The sequence below is a fragment of the Dipteris shenzhenensis genome, chromosome 9 (assembly GCF_047967505.1).
Source record: "Dipteris shenzhenensis isolate YYH24624 ecotype China chromosome 9, Dip_SZ_1.0, whole genome shotgun sequence".
In the NCBI taxonomy this organism is placed as follows: Eukaryota; Viridiplantae; Streptophyta; class Polypodiopsida; order Gleicheniales; family Dipteridaceae; genus Dipteris; species Dipteris shenzhenensis.
In genome coordinates, this window is record NC_141604.1 from 54,272,801 (window position 1) to 54,293,664 (window position 20,864).

The 20,864-nt window shown below is 45.4% G+C and overlaps 1 protein-coding gene across 1 annotated transcript in view; it reads right to left on the reverse strand.

Moving 5' to 3' along the window:
* MHX (magnesium/proton exchanger) overlaps window positions 1-20,864 on the reverse strand; it is a 126,268-nt gene that overhangs the window by 71,997 nt on the left and 33,407 nt on the right. Inside the window, exon 2 of the mRNA XM_087379048.1 lies at window positions 6,682-6,857. Coding sequence (XP_087235174.1) covers window positions 6,682-6,857 — 176 coding nt within the window. The remainder of the gene's footprint in view (window positions 1-6,681; window positions 6,858-20,864) is intronic.

A 20,864-nucleotide genomic window follows, 5' to 3' on the forward strand; every position in this document is an offset into this window, starting at 1 on the left:
GAGGAATGTTTCTTAAAGAAATTATTTTTCAACACTTTTTTAAGGTAATAACAGGGGTACAAAGGGATGTCTATGAATAAGAAAATTTATGTTATGCAAAAATGAATGAGTGACTAGTCTGTATATTTTTATGATAAAGGGATCTAGTTCTAGTGAAAATAAAAGTGTAAAAACCATGTTTCCTAAAGAAACATAATTTTTTAAATCTCTTAAAAAACACGCTCGGATAAACCTACTCATAGGTTTTTACTCGTAAAACTATGCCTGAGGGGTAGCTCTAGCCTCTGTTCCTGCAAGCATAATCTCGACAACCAACAAGTGGCACACTATGTACGACCAAATCGAATAGTTAATGCCATTGGGCCTTAATCGTGTTGCGATGATCCAAATGGCGTGTCCTCAGCTGAAAGCATTCCAAACAAATCATTTTTTTCCATTTTCAAAAATCCCCCAACAGGAGAGTGCTCTGCAAATGTCGAAACCTCAAGACTGTCACTACAATGAGCTTGTTGCTTGAAAACTGACTGCAAATCTGCAAATGTTAGGCCAAAAATGACAGCAAAGCCTCTGCAAATGTGAATGCCCACTTGGCCGCTCAACACTGAGCCAAAGGAAAAATCTACACCTCAAAACCTGGCTGCAAGTAGACTAACTGCAAAAACCTGCAAATGTCTATTCACCAAAACTATCTAGCCACTAGATCAAGCGCAAAATCTGCTCAAGTCTGCACAAAAGTACTTAAAAGGAAGAATCCCCACAACACAGAAGCCAATGCAAGGCAATGGGAGCAAAGCCCCAAATTTTGACCTGCCGATGTGAACAAAAGTGGAGAATATGTCCTTACCAAGCACTCCCAGCAATTCTGACAGCAAATTTGGCAAAGCCCAATCTGTGGAGGGTAACTAAACAAAAAAGACAGCAATGTGCTTACCAAAAAAACCCACAATCCCCAATTTTCACTGCAATGTCAAAAAAAACCATACCAATGGGAACCAAAATCAACTCACTGCTGCTGGAGTTCACTAGTGCAGCTAGAACAACTGAGAACTGGTATAGACAAAAATGCTGAGTTGGCACCATACAAGCAGAAAACTAATATGAGCTGTGTATGGATGTCTGCAACTGTGGTTGTACGGATGACCATATGTCTGTATGGACAGGTCTGCCAAAGCCCAAAATAGATTGAAAATGTGCAAAAGGTTATCACACTTGTACAGAACTGCAGCTATTGTGCGGACGGATACTGGAGCTGGTTCAGGGGCATGGCAGTGCCAAACAACAAGGAATAGCGTGGAATAGGCTGCTTCGGCAACTCTTACCAGTCGCAAGTGCAAGGTTGCAAGAGCAGCTCAAGTACTCCTTCAATGGCAACGACATGCTAGCTGGAGGTCACAGGACAGACTGGATTGTGGCTTGAGGTTGCAAACACAAGATGAAGCTGCACAAATGCGCCGGACTAAGTAGAGGACCGCAGGTTCCAAAACGAGCTGCAAATTGAGCTATGAGTTGAATCTTGGCTGAGCAATGAGCACGGGGACTGGCAAGATACCTGGGAATGTGTGGTGGAAGTCGACATTTTAGTAGATTGCCCCAATGTTAGATAGCGTTTGGCACAAGCTCCTTTACTGGAGTGTAGGTAAACTCTCCTTGACAGGGCAAGCATTGGTGCCAAATGAGGTCCTTTTGGTGATGGCCTGGTATATCATCTCTTGCTGGTGCTTCATTTGCTTTGATTTGGCACCCGCACAACCGAGATGAGCATGCACAGTGGCTGGTACAATGGGACAATGATTCGGCTAGATCCTTGGATTCCTAGAGTTGGCTCCTAGGAGATTGATGTGGCCATGATAGGAGGAGCTTACTTGGATCCCACATGCCATAGATCCTCCACGCTGGTTTTGTCAATTCTTTAGGTCTAGAGTCCCTTTCAAGGTTTCTTTTTTGCAACAACAGGATCATGACCATGCCTTCATGGGAGTGGCACTAGCTCAAGCAACAGGTCCCATGTGAGGTCCTTCTCCCACCTCGAAGGAAGGTCTCCTACTTCTTATGGCTCGTAGCCAATGGAGGTCTGTCCATAGGATTGTGGTTAGAGCAGATGAGGGTAGATGAGACTTGTCATTGTTGTGTTGTTGGGGACCTTGATATGATTTCCCATTGCTATGGAGCTTTCCGACGGCATTGACCGGGGCGGGGGGGGGGGGCTATCTTAATGGATAATGCATGTCACCCCTTGAGATGTGTTGTTGGTCTCATATAGATCCTTTAGGATCTTCTTGGCCTCCGCTGCCGTATCCGCAAGGAGAATGTGGGGTATGACTAAATTTGTAGTGGTGCCGATTATTATGGAGAGTGCCTCTGCATCTCTTTGTGTCCAATCTCACATTGCCATCAGATCTGCTAGTGTCACAGCATTGGTTGTTGGATCCGTCGACTCCTTGGTCTGCACCTCCAATCCTTGGGTGATCTCCCAGATCAGCCTCGCAACCAAGTGACTTTTGAGCTTTACCTTCTTGATGGGATAACTGCTCCCATTTCCCACTCTCTCCAAAGTTGGGAATAGGCGTGTGTGAAGCAATTTGCAAGCTCTGAAAAGAGAACGTGATGCAACACCTAAAGCAAAAAACTGGCTTTTCTTTTTTTATAGCACCTTCTCCAAGCAACCCACGATGCTTCAGGAAACCCTAAATCCACTTTTCCACAAGCATAGAGTTTCTTCCACAACCATGCTTGTGTAAACTAGGATGTTTACAATCCTCTTCTGGCTGTTTTTGCTAGGGCATGTGCATCCATTACGAAGACATGCACATCAAAGTTAGACTTTCCCCAAAGCGATAGGACTCTAGCAGTTTGAACCTGGCTCTGATACCACTTGAAACATCCCTTGACTTGGTCAAGTAACTATTGGACAATGGAGCCGTTCATCTTTGAACCAGAGTCCAAAGCACTGCAAGGCGAAACCGCCAACAACCCATATGGGTTTGGGCTAGTAGCTCACCTCCGAGCCGTAGGCTTAGTACCCCCGCGCCTGCAGTCTAGACTACCGAGACAGCAAGCGAGCCTCAAGGGCAGAGCATGAATTTAGTATGGCCTTGGGTCATCTAGTATATCTAGGACACTTCGTCCACCTAGGACACTAGGGTGTTCTTTAGTCTATATGACCCCTCATTTGTATTTTGTCATTATCCATTTGCAAGTACACTCCATTGCTTTTAGCTTGTTGTCTGCTCCCTTGCATTCCAGCTCTCTTCCATTGCTCCTCACATCCAATAGTGGTATTTGAGCGGGTTAGGAAACCCAACAAAAACCTAAAGCTCCTCAAACCCTGTGAAGAAACCGATAGACTTTTTTCACTTAATATTGGCCCCTCATGCTAGACCTAAGACAATACACCTCCAACGGAAGTCAATCCCTCTTTGACCTCTCAGGTGAACCCTCCACATACAAGTCAGTATCATCTACAAACTCTAAGGCCAATAACTCTTATCAAACCGGGAGGCACATTCTCCTAAGGCCAACTGCCTATGATTGGAGGTCGAGGAAATACCCCTGCTACAAAAAGACAAAGGAAAGGGGCTAGTGGAAAACCCTCACACATTAGAAGGAGAATCAGAAGGTCTCCCCTATGTCCTCCCCCAATAAGGACCTAGCTAGAGCAACCTACATAGAGGGTGGAGATCCCCAATGCCCACTAGTTCGAAAAGCCCAATCTCTACACAGTGCTCTCCAAGAAAGTTCAATCCACCCTATCATGAGCCTTCCCAAAATCCAACAAGAGGATAGCATGAGGCTGGACCTCTTCTTGTGCCCACAATCCACCGCCTCCCAAAATGTGAAGATATTGTCTAGGATGCTCCTCTCATGAACAAAAACTGTCTTAAGTGTTTTGCACAGCCCTACCTGATGCAGTGTTAAGGGCATTCTCAAAAAGCTCAACATGAAGTTTGTCTAACCACATCTTGGAGGGAGTAGCAAGCTCAAGACCTTTGCTAAGGGCTTGTAATCTATCCAATATTGTGATCCACTCCCCTTTTGCCATCAAGGAAATTCCATCCCGGGCAAGGAATTCAGGAAGCAAATCCAAGTCAAATTTTCCTAAAGGCCAAATGCAAGGGAGTGCTAATGTGCCCCCAAAAACTCCGAAAGGATAGCCGAGAGGACAGACCGTCCTCACCTGTGCATTTCTACACTAAAAGAGCCGTAAGGGCTTTCAAAAGCTCCTCATTCATGGAGGGGATCTCTCGTTAGGCCATAATGCCCAAAGTGCCCATTGTGAGGATGTGATATCAGACCTTCTCACCAGCTGCCAACACCTGCGGGAAGGCTCCTTGTCGATATGGAGCCCATGGTCTAGAAGAACTACCACGTCAACCCACGTTGCTCTAGAGGAGTGATAGGAGTATTTTGTGTGCCAAATCACTTTCACCCACAAGCCAACAGCCCACAAGCCAAGTTTTCTCTCATATCTATCTGCTAGCCAATGAGAGGTCGGCCCCTACTCCATGTGTCTCTCAATGGAGGCTAGATTTCTCTTGAGTGCCCTCTCTCCTGGAGAATTCGCATGTGCTATAGTGCATGAGATTGGAGCTTTGCACTACTACTTTGAACAAACACTGGCCGTCCATTTGGCTCAACCATCCTATGAGAAGGCATCCTCCACTAGGCATATTCGTGCAATGGCCACTAGACCTCCTCCATAATCCTTAAATTCCTTTTTGGGGAAGCTCCTATTATGGTTGTGCTAGAGGTAATAAGATGGAGGACTATTTGACATCGTCATGCCAGCCAAGATGCCAATGGACCCCCTATGCATGGTCTAGTCACTGATGAAGAATCCGTCCAGTGTCTTCAGAAGCCCATCGTGCCGGCACCATCCAAAGGAGTATCTGAGACTCCCTTGCACCCTAGAAAACTCATCCTCACAGCAAGGATCATAGCCACTGATGGCAAAGATAAATTGCTTCCACATGCCCCGCTCTAAGGGAGGGAAGGTAGCATAGGAAATCCCCCACAAACTCGCCCCTCATCGACTCCAGGTTGTTGAAGCCAACTCCAACAATCCAAGAATCCCTGTCCTATAGGCTCTTTGTAAGTTGGCACTAAAAGGGCACTCTCTACTAATGGCATGCAGGCGCATATACATTCAAGATCCCAACTTGGGATCAACATTGCCCATCCTACTTTAGCTCACCTTGATCAAAACGTCCAAGGCTAGGGCTTGGCCCACTAAGATACAAATACTTCCATCCAAATGCCACGAGGACCACATATCCAGACCCCTCCTGGATGAAGGTGGCTCCATTTGTGGATACTCTAGGCTGAGATCATATGCTCCTAAAGCATGAGAATGTCAATTGGATGCCCAACCATGGCTCTTTGCAACTCCTACCATAAGATCATGTGCTGGAGCTACTGGCATGCACGATCACAAAAACCATGCACCTTCCAACTCATTACTATCCAAGTTCCAACTAATGGAGATGATCGGGGGGTGATGAACAAGGCCTTCTGATGACTTTATTGGAGGCTTGGATGGGAAGTAGTCTAGGTCTATGCGGTGGCATGCAAGAACCATTAGCTCCAAACCCACCTTGAGGACCCAAGACATCAAGAAAGAGGTCAAGACTCATAAACAAACTGCGTATTGGTACAAAGGCCAATGTGTAACTTGCCTGAGCTTCTTGCTCCTCTCCAAATGGACCATTGCCACTGCACACCCACAACCACGTCTGTCTGTAGGGGTGCACAATTTTATGCAAGTGCAAGCTCCCTTCCCTCTATAAATTCCTTCACCATTCGACTCAAGCATCTGCGAAACCATTTAAAAAAAGGAAGAGAGAAACATCAGTTCAAGGCATCTGCCTTCAGTTTTGTGCAGCCCCAGGGTGTCGTTTATTGGCAATAACTTGTACCTTCAGCCCACAATCGGTGAAGCTTGTAGAGGTGTCCTTATGCTGAAATTTTTTTTGTTCTATTTTTGCTGGCCAATTCTCTAACAGTACAAGGTCTTGTTCATAGAGAAGGCACTTGCAATAAGAGGTGCAAGTGTCTATTGGACTAGCTTTTTCTGAAGTACAATGGGCTCTTTCTCTATATAATCCCAACAATGAAGGTTTCCTACGCCATACACTAAAAAGTAAGAAACACACCTCCACATGGTAAGGTACGCCTAGGAATACCTCTACAATGACGCCTTAAACAAGTATAGAAATTGCATGTCTTTCCTATAGAATCTACTCAATCAATTCTTATCTTTCTTCACATAACATGTTTTTGAATGTATTACAGGGTGACGACAACAACTCTTGCTCAAAAACATAGCACACAAATTCCCTCATAGGGCCTATGTCATTGTGTATCAAGGTAACCCTTATATTTGCATCCAAAAGATAGGACTTTCACTAATTCAGAACATGTCTATATCTACAAAGGTCAAACCTTGTAAAGAAAATGGCAGATGACTTCATTAAGCAAGTTTATCCTAAAAAGCATGCATAAGTTGGACATGCCTTCACTAAGGGATAGGTCTCAAAGAAAGTGAAATAAAACAAAATCAACATAAGCTTCCATTCAGCAATTCTTTCCATTTGACCTTTCAATTTTGTGTATAATATCAAATCTCTAACATCTTAAGGCTGAAAAAGATGTCATACAATCAATGAAATTGACAAAAATACTCACCAACAAAATGATGTAAAGCCATATATAAGCCCACAACGACCAAGCCAACTCCACTGCCCAAACCCCAAGGTTTGAAATCTTCTTTAGCATTCCTCTTTTGGGAATAATGATACATAGAGCATGGATCAGATAGAGATCACATGCTGCCGAACCTACAAGTGTGCCTGGGCCCAAACCTACACAATATAGGATGCATTAAGTTATAAAGCATTGCTCAAACCAACAATTTAAGGAGCTAAGACTTAAATTAGCCATAGATATTCTTTAAGATAGTCCGCATGTTCTGACCACTAGATCTTAGGTTGCCCAAGCCACCTGTCCATTTTTTAATACTAAAACGACCCAAGAAACCCCAAACTTACACACACAAACAAGCATAGAGACCCGCAAAATTGAGAGCTTGTTTGCCACAAAAAATGTCAAATACCAAGACACATGCCTGGTTAAGCCTAAGGTAGATGTGAAAATCTGTTTTTACTCCTCGCAAGTTCCCAACATCCAAGTTTTATATAAATAACTCGGTCGATGCTTGCATCTAAATAATACGAGTCGTCAAAGATGGTCATCAAACAGAAAATGCTTTGGGCCATGGATTAAAACTTTGTACTTCTAATGTTGGGTAGAAGCGTCAATGCCCACCTTGAGGAGAACCTGCAAGAGTGAACTATAAAATGAAAGGAACACACAACACAATTGTTGTTGCTGTGAATCCGTGTGTAAATGAAGGTAGGATTGGGTTGCAACAGTCCCCCCTCTCCAAAGACAGTATATCTTGCAAAAAGGCTGAGTTACAACTGTTGCAGATATGTTGAAAGAATACATGTTTGCCAAAGGGGGGATAAAACTGTAGGTGAAGGACTGCTCCTTCCTGTAGCTGCAGATCGGGAGAGGTAAAACTGCAGCTCAGCTCCCTCTTCCCTATGCTAATGGGAAAGGCACTGCCTGCCTGCCTGGGCTAGAACTGTTGTTGGCTGAGGCAAAAGCTGAGGAAGTATGGCTGCAATTCTGAGGGTAATGGCCCCTTATATAGGATTTTAGAGAAGATCTGGCCGACTGGTCTGTGGCCTATAGGCTGCCACAGACTGGCCTGACCTACCCCATGTCAATGCCAACCTAGCAGTCTGTTGCTGACATCACCACCATACTGCAGACATCAGCCCTACCATACATGTCTACTGTTGTGCAGGGCCTGGAGAAGACTTCCCATGAGAAGCGTTACTTTGCAGCACACGTGACATACGAAACACGTGAATGTCATTGCCAAGATTGCAAATTCCTGCAAATACAAAATATGCTTCCATGTGTTAAGCACATGTATTACTACTTATAGCTCCTTACCATAAACCGAATACCTAGTTTCAGCTGGAATCAGCTTATGTCCCTTGCACGCAATGGGATGACCATTCTACTCCAAGACTGGCCCAATGGCATAGCCGGCATCCATCCTCACATCACATAGCTGGTCCTACGAAGACAAAGATAAACATGGAGCTATTGTAACTGCTTCCTTTAACTGACGATGGTAAGGGCACCTAAAGTAAAATGGATGGGCTATTTCTTAGTCTTCACTCCTTGGAGTGATCTTACTAATGACATCCTTGAAGATCCATAACATCATCCTATTAAATATCGTTGATGCCTATGAGCTGAAAGTGTTAACGACAAACTCATGCTGAGTCTTCTCCATGCAGTAGAATAAGTTGTAGATATCCTGCTTGTGAATCCGAATATGATGGTACCCACTTTTTAAATCGAATTCTATGAGCATCATAGCACCATTGCGATGCTCCAAAATGTAGACAATTCAAGACATAAGGAACCAACTCTTCAATGTCAGTTTGTTGAAGGTTCACACACAACCTTGTTGAACTCTCTCTTTTTTTAACAAAAAGGATAGGAGCTGCAGAGGAAGAATTGCTTTGCTTCATAAACAGCTATCTGAGCAACTCTTCCAATTAAAACTCTAACTCCTCTATGCATGAGAGAGCTAGAAAAGTTATGTACTGGCTGTCTATCAGTATTTCAGATTCTATGATTGTGCATATTCAGGATGCAAGCATGTCGAAGGAGGTGTGAGATACCTTGACAAAAATGTATAGCACAAATATGCACGCCAGGAAAATGCAACTCAAGCAGGAGTTGCATAATGTGTAGAGAGAAAATATGAGCATCAATGACTACCACATGAAGGTGAAGAAGATTGCAGATGCACTTGCTTCCATTGGGTCGCCAGTGGAAGATGCTGATTTAGTTTCAGTGACCTTGAATGGTCTAAGAAAGAATTATGCACAGTTCCGGACATCCATTGCCGTTCGTGAGAATTTTTCTGATTTTGGGGAGTTGATTGCTCTTCTAATTTCTGAAGAGCAGAGAAATGGTGGTGCATCTTCTTCGGGAGGAACTTCAAAAGAAGCTGTCTTCTACTCAAATGCTGGAAGAGGTAGAGGCAAAGGTAGAGCAGGCCAATCTGGAGGCCGTGGCAGAAATCAGAATATGTAGCAAATTTAAGAAAACCAGTCCTATGGAGGAGGACGTGGTAACTTTAGAGGTAGGGGGAGCCAAAGAGGTCATGGTGGATGGCAGAGAGGCCAAAATGCAAACAGCAATGTTGAATGCTACTACTGTGGTAAAATGGGTCATATGGCTAAAGACTGCTACAAAAAGCAGAATGACATCATGAATGGAAAATTGCAGCAAGGCAATTATGCATCCTCTAGTGACAGGGTGATGTTACTAAGGGTAAAGGGCTGATGGTTCTGCAATGAAATTGATGTAAACCAAAAATGCTTCCCCACCTCAGTGGATTTTCCTGCTCATCTGAATGGCTGAAATCAAAGGGTGGGGCAGAACGTCTTGAAGAAAAGAAATAAAGTGTTGGAGAACTGGGACAAAGGGTATACACAATGAAAGATACCCTAGATAGAGTCGGATAGCCAAGAACTCACACAGTGTTGTATTCAAATCTAAAACTTCTTTCCTTAATGTGTACTTAGCATAGATGTGTAACAAGTAAATGGATAATGCTCAAGAAAGATGTAGAACCTGTAAACTTATATTTTCGTCTAAGATGTACACGATATCAATGTCCAGTGTACCATTGTCACCAATTGGTATTTCTCCCAAGAAATAAAGAGGAGTCTTTATTAGATTGACTACGGTTCAAGAAGTTGACTTTGGTTAATTAGAATAGGTTTTATAGTTTTTACTTTTGCTTTGCATTGGTAAAAGACACCGCAAGGGACTAGGATTAGTCCAAGAGGCAGATTTGTGGACCATATCCTCTTCAGCTCTTTGCTAGCCTTCCGTCCGCCTTCTTTTTGTTCTTTTTCTCTTCACCCGGAGGCTAGAAGACACTTGCACCCTGCAAGGAGCCTGGTCAGGGGATAGGTGCGAAGGTCATGCCTTAGATGATGTATGGTACTTCATATGGTGCTTCCAGGCACATTACCTCCAAAAAGAATTAATTTGCACATTGTAAATTGCTCCTATTAGCAAAGTATTATCTTATGCCAACAATTCTTCATATCACGTGAGAGGAGTTGGGAGGATTTTGCTGTCACTAGTTGATGGTACTGATTATGCCTTCCAAATGTCATGTATGTGCCAGGGATAAAGAAGAATTTACTTTCTGTGTCCTCTTCTAGGAAAAGAGGCTTAGCTGTCATTTTTGAAGATGATAGATGCACTGCACTGTCAGGGATACTGAAAAAGAATATCAAATAGTCACTACAGGCACTTTACATCAGGGTTGTACCAACTAGCCAAACATGATAGTAGTCTGCCTAATGCGTGCGCGGCAACAGTGATTGCAGAAAATGAAAAATGAAGAATTATGGCATGCAAGACTTGGCCATGTGAACTATGGCAGTTCAAAGTTGTTGCAAAGACATGGGATGGTACATGATATGCCTTCTTTGGAGACGACTCCTACACTTCTATGAAGGGTGCTTATTGGGAAAAATTCACCGGAATGCCTTTCCTAGAGATGGATTTGTCAGAGCTGAGAGAAAAAAGCAACTCATACCCATTCATGTGTGTGGCCCCATAAGACACCGTCTTTGGAACAGCATCTATGTTTTGTTACCTTCATAGATGATTTTTACAAATTTTCATGGGTGCATCCTTTGAAAGAGAGACCAGATGTCTTTCACTGCAGTAATTTGTTGCTAGGGCTGAGATTGAGTATCAGAAAGACATAATTATCCCTAGATATAAAGAGAGAAATGGTGCATGTGTTTGCATTTGCATAGAATTGTTGGGGTAAGTATGATCAAGGACTTGCTCTATGGTGCATGTGTGCATCTAGGGGAGTCACATGTGTGTTTGTGTTTGCATTTGCATAGAATTGTTGGGGTAAGTATGATCAAGGGCTTGCTCTATGGTGCATGTGTGCATCTAGGGGAGTCACATGTGTGTTTGTGTTTGTGTTTGCATTTGCATAGAATTGTTGCGGTAAGTATGATCCAGGGCTTGCTCTTCTTTATTGTGTTTGCATTTGCATAGAATTGTTGGGGTAAGTATGATCAAGGGCTTGCTCTATGGTGCATGTGTGCATCTAGGGGAGTCACATGTGTGTTTGTGTGTGTTGTAAAGGCACATCAAGTGCTATGATGTGTCTAGTGTGTGACCTAAGTGATGATGTAAGACAAAGGCAATCCCACCAATGTAGGGATTGATTCCCACTGATGTAGGGGCTGATTGCCACTATGTAGGGAAGGTATTACCTTCTCCCCTTTCTATAAAAGAGAGTCTTCTCTCTCACAATCAGAATAGAGATCTACCATATTGCTTTCATTGTGCTCTCACACCTCTTGCAAGATGCATCTATTCTATCCTACGGGATCCTACAAGTGGTATCAAAGCTTTAGGTTCTAGATCTAGCCTAGCCTAGCATTAGATGCTATCTCTAGCATAAACTACAAGTTTCTTCATCTTCTCCATTTTCCTCCTTCTTCCCAAAATCTTTGAGAGCTCTGTTTGTCATGATCTGTGACGTATTCCTTTCTCTATATCTAGACTTATGGATGGTTTAATGAATGGACACTTGTGGAAGGGTATGCCCTTTCGACGGGACACTTCCTATGAGGCACAACCCTTCACAAGAGACATCCTATTGAAGAGACACTTCTATTGTAATGTACCCTCTCATCAAGGGTCACACCCTTCACAAGGGGTACACACCTCTTCATGCACATACACTTTGGAGTACACACCTTTTCATGTGTGACTCTTCACTCTCTATATAAGAGAGGCCCAATTGTATGGATGCCACACTACAGACACTCAGGCAATACAATTATTCCTTGTTCTATGCTATTTCAGTCTCCTTTATGTTCCTTAGCACATTTCTAAATACAGTAAATCTAGGATTTCTTACAGTGGTATCAGAGCAAATTTCGCTCCTGCCTGTAGGAAATGCCCTCCACCTTCTAGCGCCTATCTGATACATCTCTTTCCGCTAGAAGGATATCCGTGCACATTGTGCATGGAAGAGATGGAGAGAATGAGCGTAAAAATTTTTAGCGCCAACCCTGCCTAAAGTCATCAATGGCCTCTCCATCTCCCACACATCACGAGTTGATGTGAATGGACACGACAAAAATCATGTCTTTTCATGTGCTTGGGCTGTCCCAAAACCAAGGGACGCACCTTTTCCACCATCGGACACACCTTTTGATGAAGAGTCTTGACTCCTCACCCAAGGGACACACCCCATCGTGGCAAAAAGGACACACCTATTCATGTGGGGACACCCCTTTTAAAAACAGGGACACACCCCTTCATGAAAAGGTGCACCTATTCCAAGGGTCACACCCCTTCGAATAGGCACACCTTTTGGAACCAAGCACCTTATATAAAAGGGTACCTAGAGGGGTTTTTTTTTTTTAAACCCAGCCCCATACCTTAGGTCTAACCTTAGACTACCCAAGGGTTGAATAAACCCACCCTTTAATTTTTTGGGCAACCGCCCACCATAGGCAGCCACAAACGAAAAACAAAAGGGACGCTCCATTTTCAACGCCCGTACAAATTTCGTCAAGGAGGCTTGCCTCCCTACGCAGCCCCTGCCCTCGCCGTTTTGCTGCCCTGCCCCCTCACCATATGCAGCCCCTGCCCCTCGCCAGTTTGCTGCCCTGCCCTCGCCAGTTTTCGGCCCTGGTTCCCTGCCAGCCTGCAGCACTAGATCAGCATCAGCCTGCCATATCTGCTGCAAATCAGCCTTGGAAGCTGCAGCCTGGTTTCGCCAGCCTCCATCGTGATCCAGCCTGCAGCCTTTGACGCCTTTTATCGCGATCCAGCCTGCAGCCTGTTTCGCCATTGACAGCCTGCCCTCCCCCCTTGTTTTGCCACCTTATCTGCCAGTTCAGCAGCGGTTCAGCCCTCCTATCGCGATGAAGACAGCCTGTTAAATGCGCCCTGTTCCTGTTTTCCAATCCGGACCAGCCAGGCCCAAATCTGCTCCTCGCAACCCACTGCAACAAGGACCTTCGGAGAGAAATCTGCAGGCCTCTTCTACGCAACGAATTGGCAGATTACATCAATGCCCGGTGGATTCTTTCCATTCTACTTTTAAAGATTCTCTTGTCATTATCCAATTACAGCAAATGAAAGACGCTCCCTTAAAGCATGGAAACCCTTGGTAATTCACCCGGCCTTTCAAGGACACCTCGGGCATCATCTACCACACAATATCGTGTTCACATTGCACAACCAGCCCATTTCGGAGCTTTGGCATCGTGGGTCTTCTGTGTCACGTGCCCTCCTAGTGATTTGGACCACATCCTATACCTTCTGCGTGAGGCACCTTAGTTACATTACTTCCTCAGCACAGTCCAGGTTGTGTTCCACGAGACACGAAGATACCCAGAACCCGATATTCCTCAAGAGTTTGCTGTCCATCTTTGGAGAGAATTTTCCTCACCTTCGGCAACTCCAGGGTACTCTCCACCTCCTTCAGCTCCTAGATATCCTCCTATACAGGTTGTACCTTCCCCAAGACAGTATTTACACTCTGAAGGCACTCCTTCTCCTGGATATCCTCCACTTCCGCCAGCAGCTCCTTATCCCTTCTCAGATTCGTGGACTCTGCAACCTACTCCTGTACTCTCACGAGCGGTAACACCCATTTCGGCATCACCATTGTTACCTCAGACAGTACCTCCTTTACCAGATTTCCACGGGTGGTTCCATCCTGCCCCCTCCAACATGAGCAACCTCAAGGAGCAGCCCGAATCTTCTTCCAGGAATGGTACAAACTAGAGCACAGGTTCGTGCTTTTCTCATGGGGACCTCAGATATGTCGCAACGCTCGCGTGTAGCCTCTCCAGAGATCAAAGACTCAAGTCCAAAAAAGACCCCTGAAGTCAACATACAAGGCAAAACACTACTGCGACTTCAAGTTTCCCAGCTTCAGGACAGCATCTCACTCCAAAATTCTCGCAGCACCACACATACAGAGGATGACGTGACGCAACCAGACGACTATGCGGATTCATTCCCACTAGAGGTAGAAAACACTGAACTCCGTGCCCTCTATCGTTTACTCCAAGCTTCCAAAACTAAAAGACTTGACATCAAACTTCCGGAAGCCTACAATGGTCAACGCAATCACCGAACAGTTGACCAATGGCTCGCAAAATTGTGCATGTATTTTGATACTGTCGACCTCCCTGAAGACAAAAAGATCGCCTTGGCAGCCTCCCTCCTCAAGGATACAGCTTTTCTATGGTGGCAAAGACGCTTAAAGGACGGCAAAAGTGTGTTAACCTGGGAACGTTTTGAACACGTGCTCCGTAAGCAATTCATACCTGCCAATGCGGACTTCCAAGCACATTCAAAACTCCGACAGTTGGAGCAAACAGGCTCCCTGTCTTCCTACATCTCTCAGTTCACCACATTGGTGCTGGAGATTGATGGTTTAACTCAGGATGATCGCCTTCATGCTTTCATCTCAGGCCTAAATCCCTCGTTACGCATTGATGTCCTTAAAGCAAACATCACCACCACAGCTGGCGCTATTGCTTACGCAGAGCGCATTACAGATTTCCAAAACACAAGAAAGCAGAGTGCTAATCGCACACAGAACTCTACTATGGCCAAAGGTGCTCGCCCTCAAGATAACCTCAGGTTTCAAAAAAACTCGGGTCATCAAGGTGCTGCAGTGACAGTCTCAAGATCCCCAGAAGTCTCAGAAATCGTATGTTGGATTCCAATAGAAGCACTCCTCCAAGGATCGCGCCTCTTCTTCTTCGCAAAGTCATTACCGACATCCCCAACATAAAGGTGCGGCCACTGACAAGAAGAACAACTCCAGCACAAAAGGACTTTATACCATCTGCACAGACGACCATAGATGGTTCAATTGTCCCAAGCGACCAAAGCAAAATTCCAATATGGAACCTAGCACTTCCCAAACAGAAGATGCTACCCCAGCACAAGACAAGAAAGGCAAAGCTGTTTGAATGGCGAATACCATCCACATAAGCCTGGCCAGCAACCCCGAACCTTCCCTGGCCACTCAAGTACTTTGTGTTCAAGGATCGATTCGTGGAACAACACTCACTATCCTCATCGACAGTGACTGCTCTCATAACTTCTTAGCTAGTTCTATGGTCAACAAACTTTGGTTGACCACCAGTCCTAGTCTCATGGACTATCAGATTGAACTCGCAAATGGAACTACCTTCTTATGCAACACCGGGATCAAAAAGTTGTCTTTTCGCATCCAACATTATACGGACAAGTTGAACTTCGACATCATGCCTCTTTCTCGGTACGATGTCATACTTGGACGACAGTGGCTCTACGACTATGATCCATCAATCAGTTTTCGCAGCCATACTATCCAGTTTATCCACCAGGGAAAACTTATGGAGCTAACTGGTTTAGGGGACTCTCCTTCAACCCCAATTGCCTCTGTCCTAGAAGTAAAGAGTGGGTTCGTAAACGTCAAGTAAAGACTTCACTTCTGTTGGTTACGGCTGTAGAGGAGACACCAACAAAGGATCCTCCCGAATAACTCAACCAACCTTTTTTCCAGCCCTACCTGGATATTTTTCCACAGGAATTGCCAAAGCAGTTACCACCTCGACGACCAGTGTGTTAGAAAATACCCAACAGAGGGTACACACCTGGACGTGCCTCCCATTATGGGGGGGAAACTGGTGCTCCCGCTCCCAGCTGAACATTAACACTAAGATCTGCACCCGCACCCCAAGAGAATGGGGGACAAAGCCAAGAAAGACGAAAATAACAACAAAAAAAAGCAACGACACAACTGAATTTGGAGGATGTGAACACACGTTACAACAACCGAAGTGGACTCGGGGTAAACAGCAAGGCAAAGTTAGGACCCGCCTCAGCTTCTTCAGCATCTATCTCTACCTCAACCTCAACCTCAACTCCCGCTACAGTGTCAGTTTCATTTTCAGCTCCAACCTCAGCTCCCTCTATCTCTATCTCTACTTCGACTTCAATCCCCGCTTCAGGCCCAGCTCTAGTTCCAGTCTCAGCTCCATCTACATCTACGATCAGTGACATACTCATGCCCATGGCGCCGGTGGTTGTTCCCTTTCCCTCTTCTCCTGTTACAGCTCTCACACAGCTTATGACTCCTACTTCCGAAGTGTCATACACTGTGCCGCATTACGCTTCACTCTCCCCTCTCCCTCTCAGTCAGCCCATCCTCCCACACCCCGTTGGGACTGCCTCACCCATTCCACTGTCATCTCCGTTCCTCACTCAGCCACGGTCCAGTTTTCGGACTCAGTCCCACTCTTTCATGCCACAGTCACACAGTTTCAGCATGGACATGGGTGGACTGACATACCAGAGGCCCGTGAGACCCTACTCACAGAGATACATAGTTTTCGTGAGCGTGAGATGGAGCTGGCTCGCTTCGCACGGGAGCAGGTCCGCTTCAACCAGGAGCAGAGCCGCATCATACAGGAGCAGGCTAGGGCCATTCGGGAGCAGGCGGGTCTTATTCAGGCACTCAGACAGGATATCATGCAGCTCCGACAAGAGGTCACAGCCATACACACTGTCCCAAGGAGTACCCCGGTGGTCGAGGCACAGATTGCGAGCATGCAATCTGCTATTGAGGAGACTTCCAGTTGGGTTGATGTGGCCAAACGAGAACCCGCAAGGGTCATCGTTTCGGCTACCCTCATGGAGCAGCAGTAGAGAGCCAGTAAGGCTCTCAACATCAGAGTACACGGGATCCCACGCACTGAGGCTACACCGATGGTAGATGCGACTGCGTTCGTGACCGCTACCCTGGGTGTGGCTGAGCACAGGATAGAGAGGGCATGGCAGGTGGGGAGAGATCCCAACCGAGAGCAACCCCTGATCATATGATTTCATGACACTCAGACACGACTTTTAGCTCTACGACGCAGGTCAGTCCTTCGAGATCAGCCAGCGATCTCTATGGATGAGGACCTCACACCTCTACAGGTTGAGGAGAGGCGCTCTTTGCTGCAGCAGCGGGATCAAGCCCAAAAGGAGGGGAAGTGGGCAGTGGTACAAGAGGGACGACTTCTTACAGGCCCCCGTAGGACACCTGCCCCCTCCCCTACGTAGGGAAGCGGGGCCTATGAGACTCAGATATCCGAGACCCTAACCTGCACCATTTGGAACTGTAATGGTACCTTATGGTCAGAACCAGGGAACTTCTCGAAATCCTATACAGGCCACGACATAGTCTTCTATACAGAGACACATCAGAGTCCAGAGCGCCCTCTCCCAATAGTCAGCGGATATACATGGGAGTCTGCCTACAAAGATGAGACGAGGGGTACAGGAGGAGTTCGAGGTTCAGGTGGAGTTGCAGTCCTTTTCAGATCCACACTTCGGGGGATCATTTCAATAGAGCAGAGAGATACACATTCCAGATTTCTTTGGATCCGGATACGACACATGGATAGCCAGGATCTGTTTGTCGCAGTTTGCTACTTCCCCCCGGAGACCTCCCACTTTGCCAGAGATATTCGAGGTGATGATGAGACATCCCCATTTGCTGTCCTTTATCAGTCCATCGTTGACTTTTCTAGCCGCGGAGAAGTCCTGCTAGTGGGGGACTTCAACGCGAGGACAAGGACCCATCAGGTACCACTTCTTGATTTCAGAGATGATTCCACTCTACTGGCAGATGTTGACCTTGAGAAGGCAGGTATGCTACGGGTTTCGGCTGACAGGCGAGGTCCACTCTCATCCTATGGGCAGGCCCAATTAGACCTGGGCAGAATACATGATCTCATTATCTATAATGGTCTTGACAGATGGCCCACTTCAGGTGGTTTCACATGCTTTCCACATGGGGGGGGCTCCAGTGTTGTTGATTACATCATGGGATCCCCTGTCTTCACATCTCGCATTACTGACTTCACTGTAGCACCTCTCCCCCCAGGGGCTGATCACACATACCTTTTCTTTCGCATCTCCACCTCCCTTCGCACAGCACCTTCCACCCCACTCAATGCTTACTCCACCTACCACGATATACGCTTTGATCGAGATCACTCACCTTCTTACTCTGGCTGTCTGTACATACTTCTCGCTTATATTGACTTCATACCCCTTTTAGAGGATCGTGCTGCCCTTGTCACCCGCTCACTACACGAGGCTGCCATTGACGCCTTTCCCCACACCACCCGCTCCACCCGCCCACCACCCCCTGGAACCGTACCCTGTAATAGTTGGTACGATGATGAGTGTAAGGCCTTACGCTGTCAACTTAGATTTGAAACCAAAAACAGTCTTCCAAGCGCACAAGATACACTACGTGAATACCGTAGACTGATACGAAGTAAGAAACTAGACTTCGTTCGTCGAAACGAGGAGGAGCTACTGAACATTTTGTTTAGTAACAACTCTAAGGACTTCTGGCCGAGATTTCTAGAAGGACGGTCCCCTCTGCCACTCACTGACACCCAGATTTTATTTGATTATGCACGCACACTTTATGACATCCCAAATCAGCCAGTCCCTAGCCTCTTACACATGCCTCGTCCCACATCCTGCACCCTCTTCACTAGAGGAGGGGTAAAGGATCCTGTAATGAAACTTCATAATGGCCGAGCGAAGGATCATGAGGGACTATGCACTGAGTTCATTGCATATGGGATTAACCTCCTAGCCCCGATCTTAGCAAAGCTTTTTAATGAAGCGGTTTGTTTGGGATTTCCACACACTTGGACCGTTAACACTATCTCACCCATCCACAAGACAGGGGATCCCATAAGCCCGGAGAACTACAGGACCATTATGATTGGACATGTCATGTCCAAGATTTATGCATCAGTACTTGACTCCGAGGTTAGCAGACTTGCAGAGTGTCGAGGACTCAGAGCAGCAGGACAGGCCGGATTCGGGCGTGATCATGGAACCATGGACCACATTTTGACGCTCAGATGTATCATCGAGGAGGCGAGATCACGGAAGCAGAGGGTTTATTGTTGCTTTGTGGATTTTCGCAAGGCATTAGACACGGTCCCGAGAGCCCGCCTCATACGACGCCTACAGGACTTGGGTTATGACCAGGAGATCATTTGAGCTGTCATGGCACTTTACGAGAGAGTTTCTCGCAGAGTTCGGGTAGGATCCGGGTGGACAGACGAGATCATGAGTACCATCGGGGTCAAACAAGGGTGTCCTTTGTCGCCTACCTTGTTTGGCCTCTACATTGACGAGCTTGAGACAGTGATGCAGACACAGGGAGGTGTAGGTTGCTCTCTTGCGGGCACGCTGATCCAAATTTTGCTCTATGCAGACGACGTGGCTCTCTTCTCTTCCTCAGCAGAGGGGCTTCAGAGACACCTAGATGCACTACAGTCCTTTTGTGAGTCTCATGATTTGAAGGTCAACCTGGGTAAAACCAAGGTCATGATCTTCAATACATCTAGAGCCATCATGCGTCAGGAGCAGTTCACATTTGTGGGGTCATCTGTTGAGATAGTTTCATCATATACATATCTTGGGGTTATCTTCTCCTGACCGAGCTTCACTATGAGACCCGCGATGCAGGCACGCTTGAGTAGAGGGTATGCCTCATTGGCCAGGCTAGAGAGGCAATGCTTCCGCTCACACTTTCAGGATCCACGCACCAAGGGGTTGCTTTTTGACTCCTTGACTCGCCCTGCGGGGATGTACGGCCGTCGTTGTTGGGGGCCAGCCTTGTCGGATACAGAGTGGGCCTGTGTGGAGCGGATACAGGTTCTCATGCTATCACAGATGATTCGTGGTAAGTCATCCGTTCCTCACCAGATCATTCAGGCTAGATTCTTTGCCACTGCAATGGCACTCTAACTATCAGTGAGAATTGGAGAAGGACCCTCCAAAGATAGATGAAGATCAGCAAATAGACGGATGCGTCAATTTTACGAGCAAAAACCTATGAGCAGGTTTATCCGAGCGTGTTTTTCAAGAGATTTAAAAAATAGTATTTCTTTAGGAAACATGGTATTTTCACTTTTATTTTATATAGACTACTCACTCATTCAATTTACATAACATAAATCTTCTTATTCATAGACATCCATTTGTACCCTTGTTATTACCTTAAAAAAGTGTTGAAAAATTATTCCTTTAAGAAACATCTCTCATAATCACTCTCAATGTAATAATATTATACATAAATAATTACTTATTAAAACATTTATATCATATGGCAATATCTTTTTTATAGTATTAATAACAAGATATTTATGGACATGTTTTTAAAGAAGTTTAAATTACTATAAACAAGTATTAAATTGGGCTTAAATATCACTTTCATAATATACATATAATATTTAATACTATATATGCAATATTTTCCAAAATATAACCCCATAGATGTGCTCAAATGGGGTTTTCCGATCAATTTGAGTGGCTGAATGACTATATTTGGACATTGGATGTGAAAGTTATGTCACTTTTAAAAGTGCTGTCCAAGGTAGTTTCGCTGAATGACTATATTTGGACATTGGATATGAAAGTTATGTCACTTTTAAAAGTGCTGTCCAAGGTAGTTTCGCCAACGAAACTACCTTGGAAGACTACTTCAAAGGGGTTTCGCTAGCGAAACTACCTTGATGGCTTGCTTCAATGACTTTTATTTGGAGAAGCCCTTTAATGAAGATAGGTTGAGAGATTTTTCAATGTCACCCCTTATTAAGTAAAAGTTGTAAGAAGAATCATAA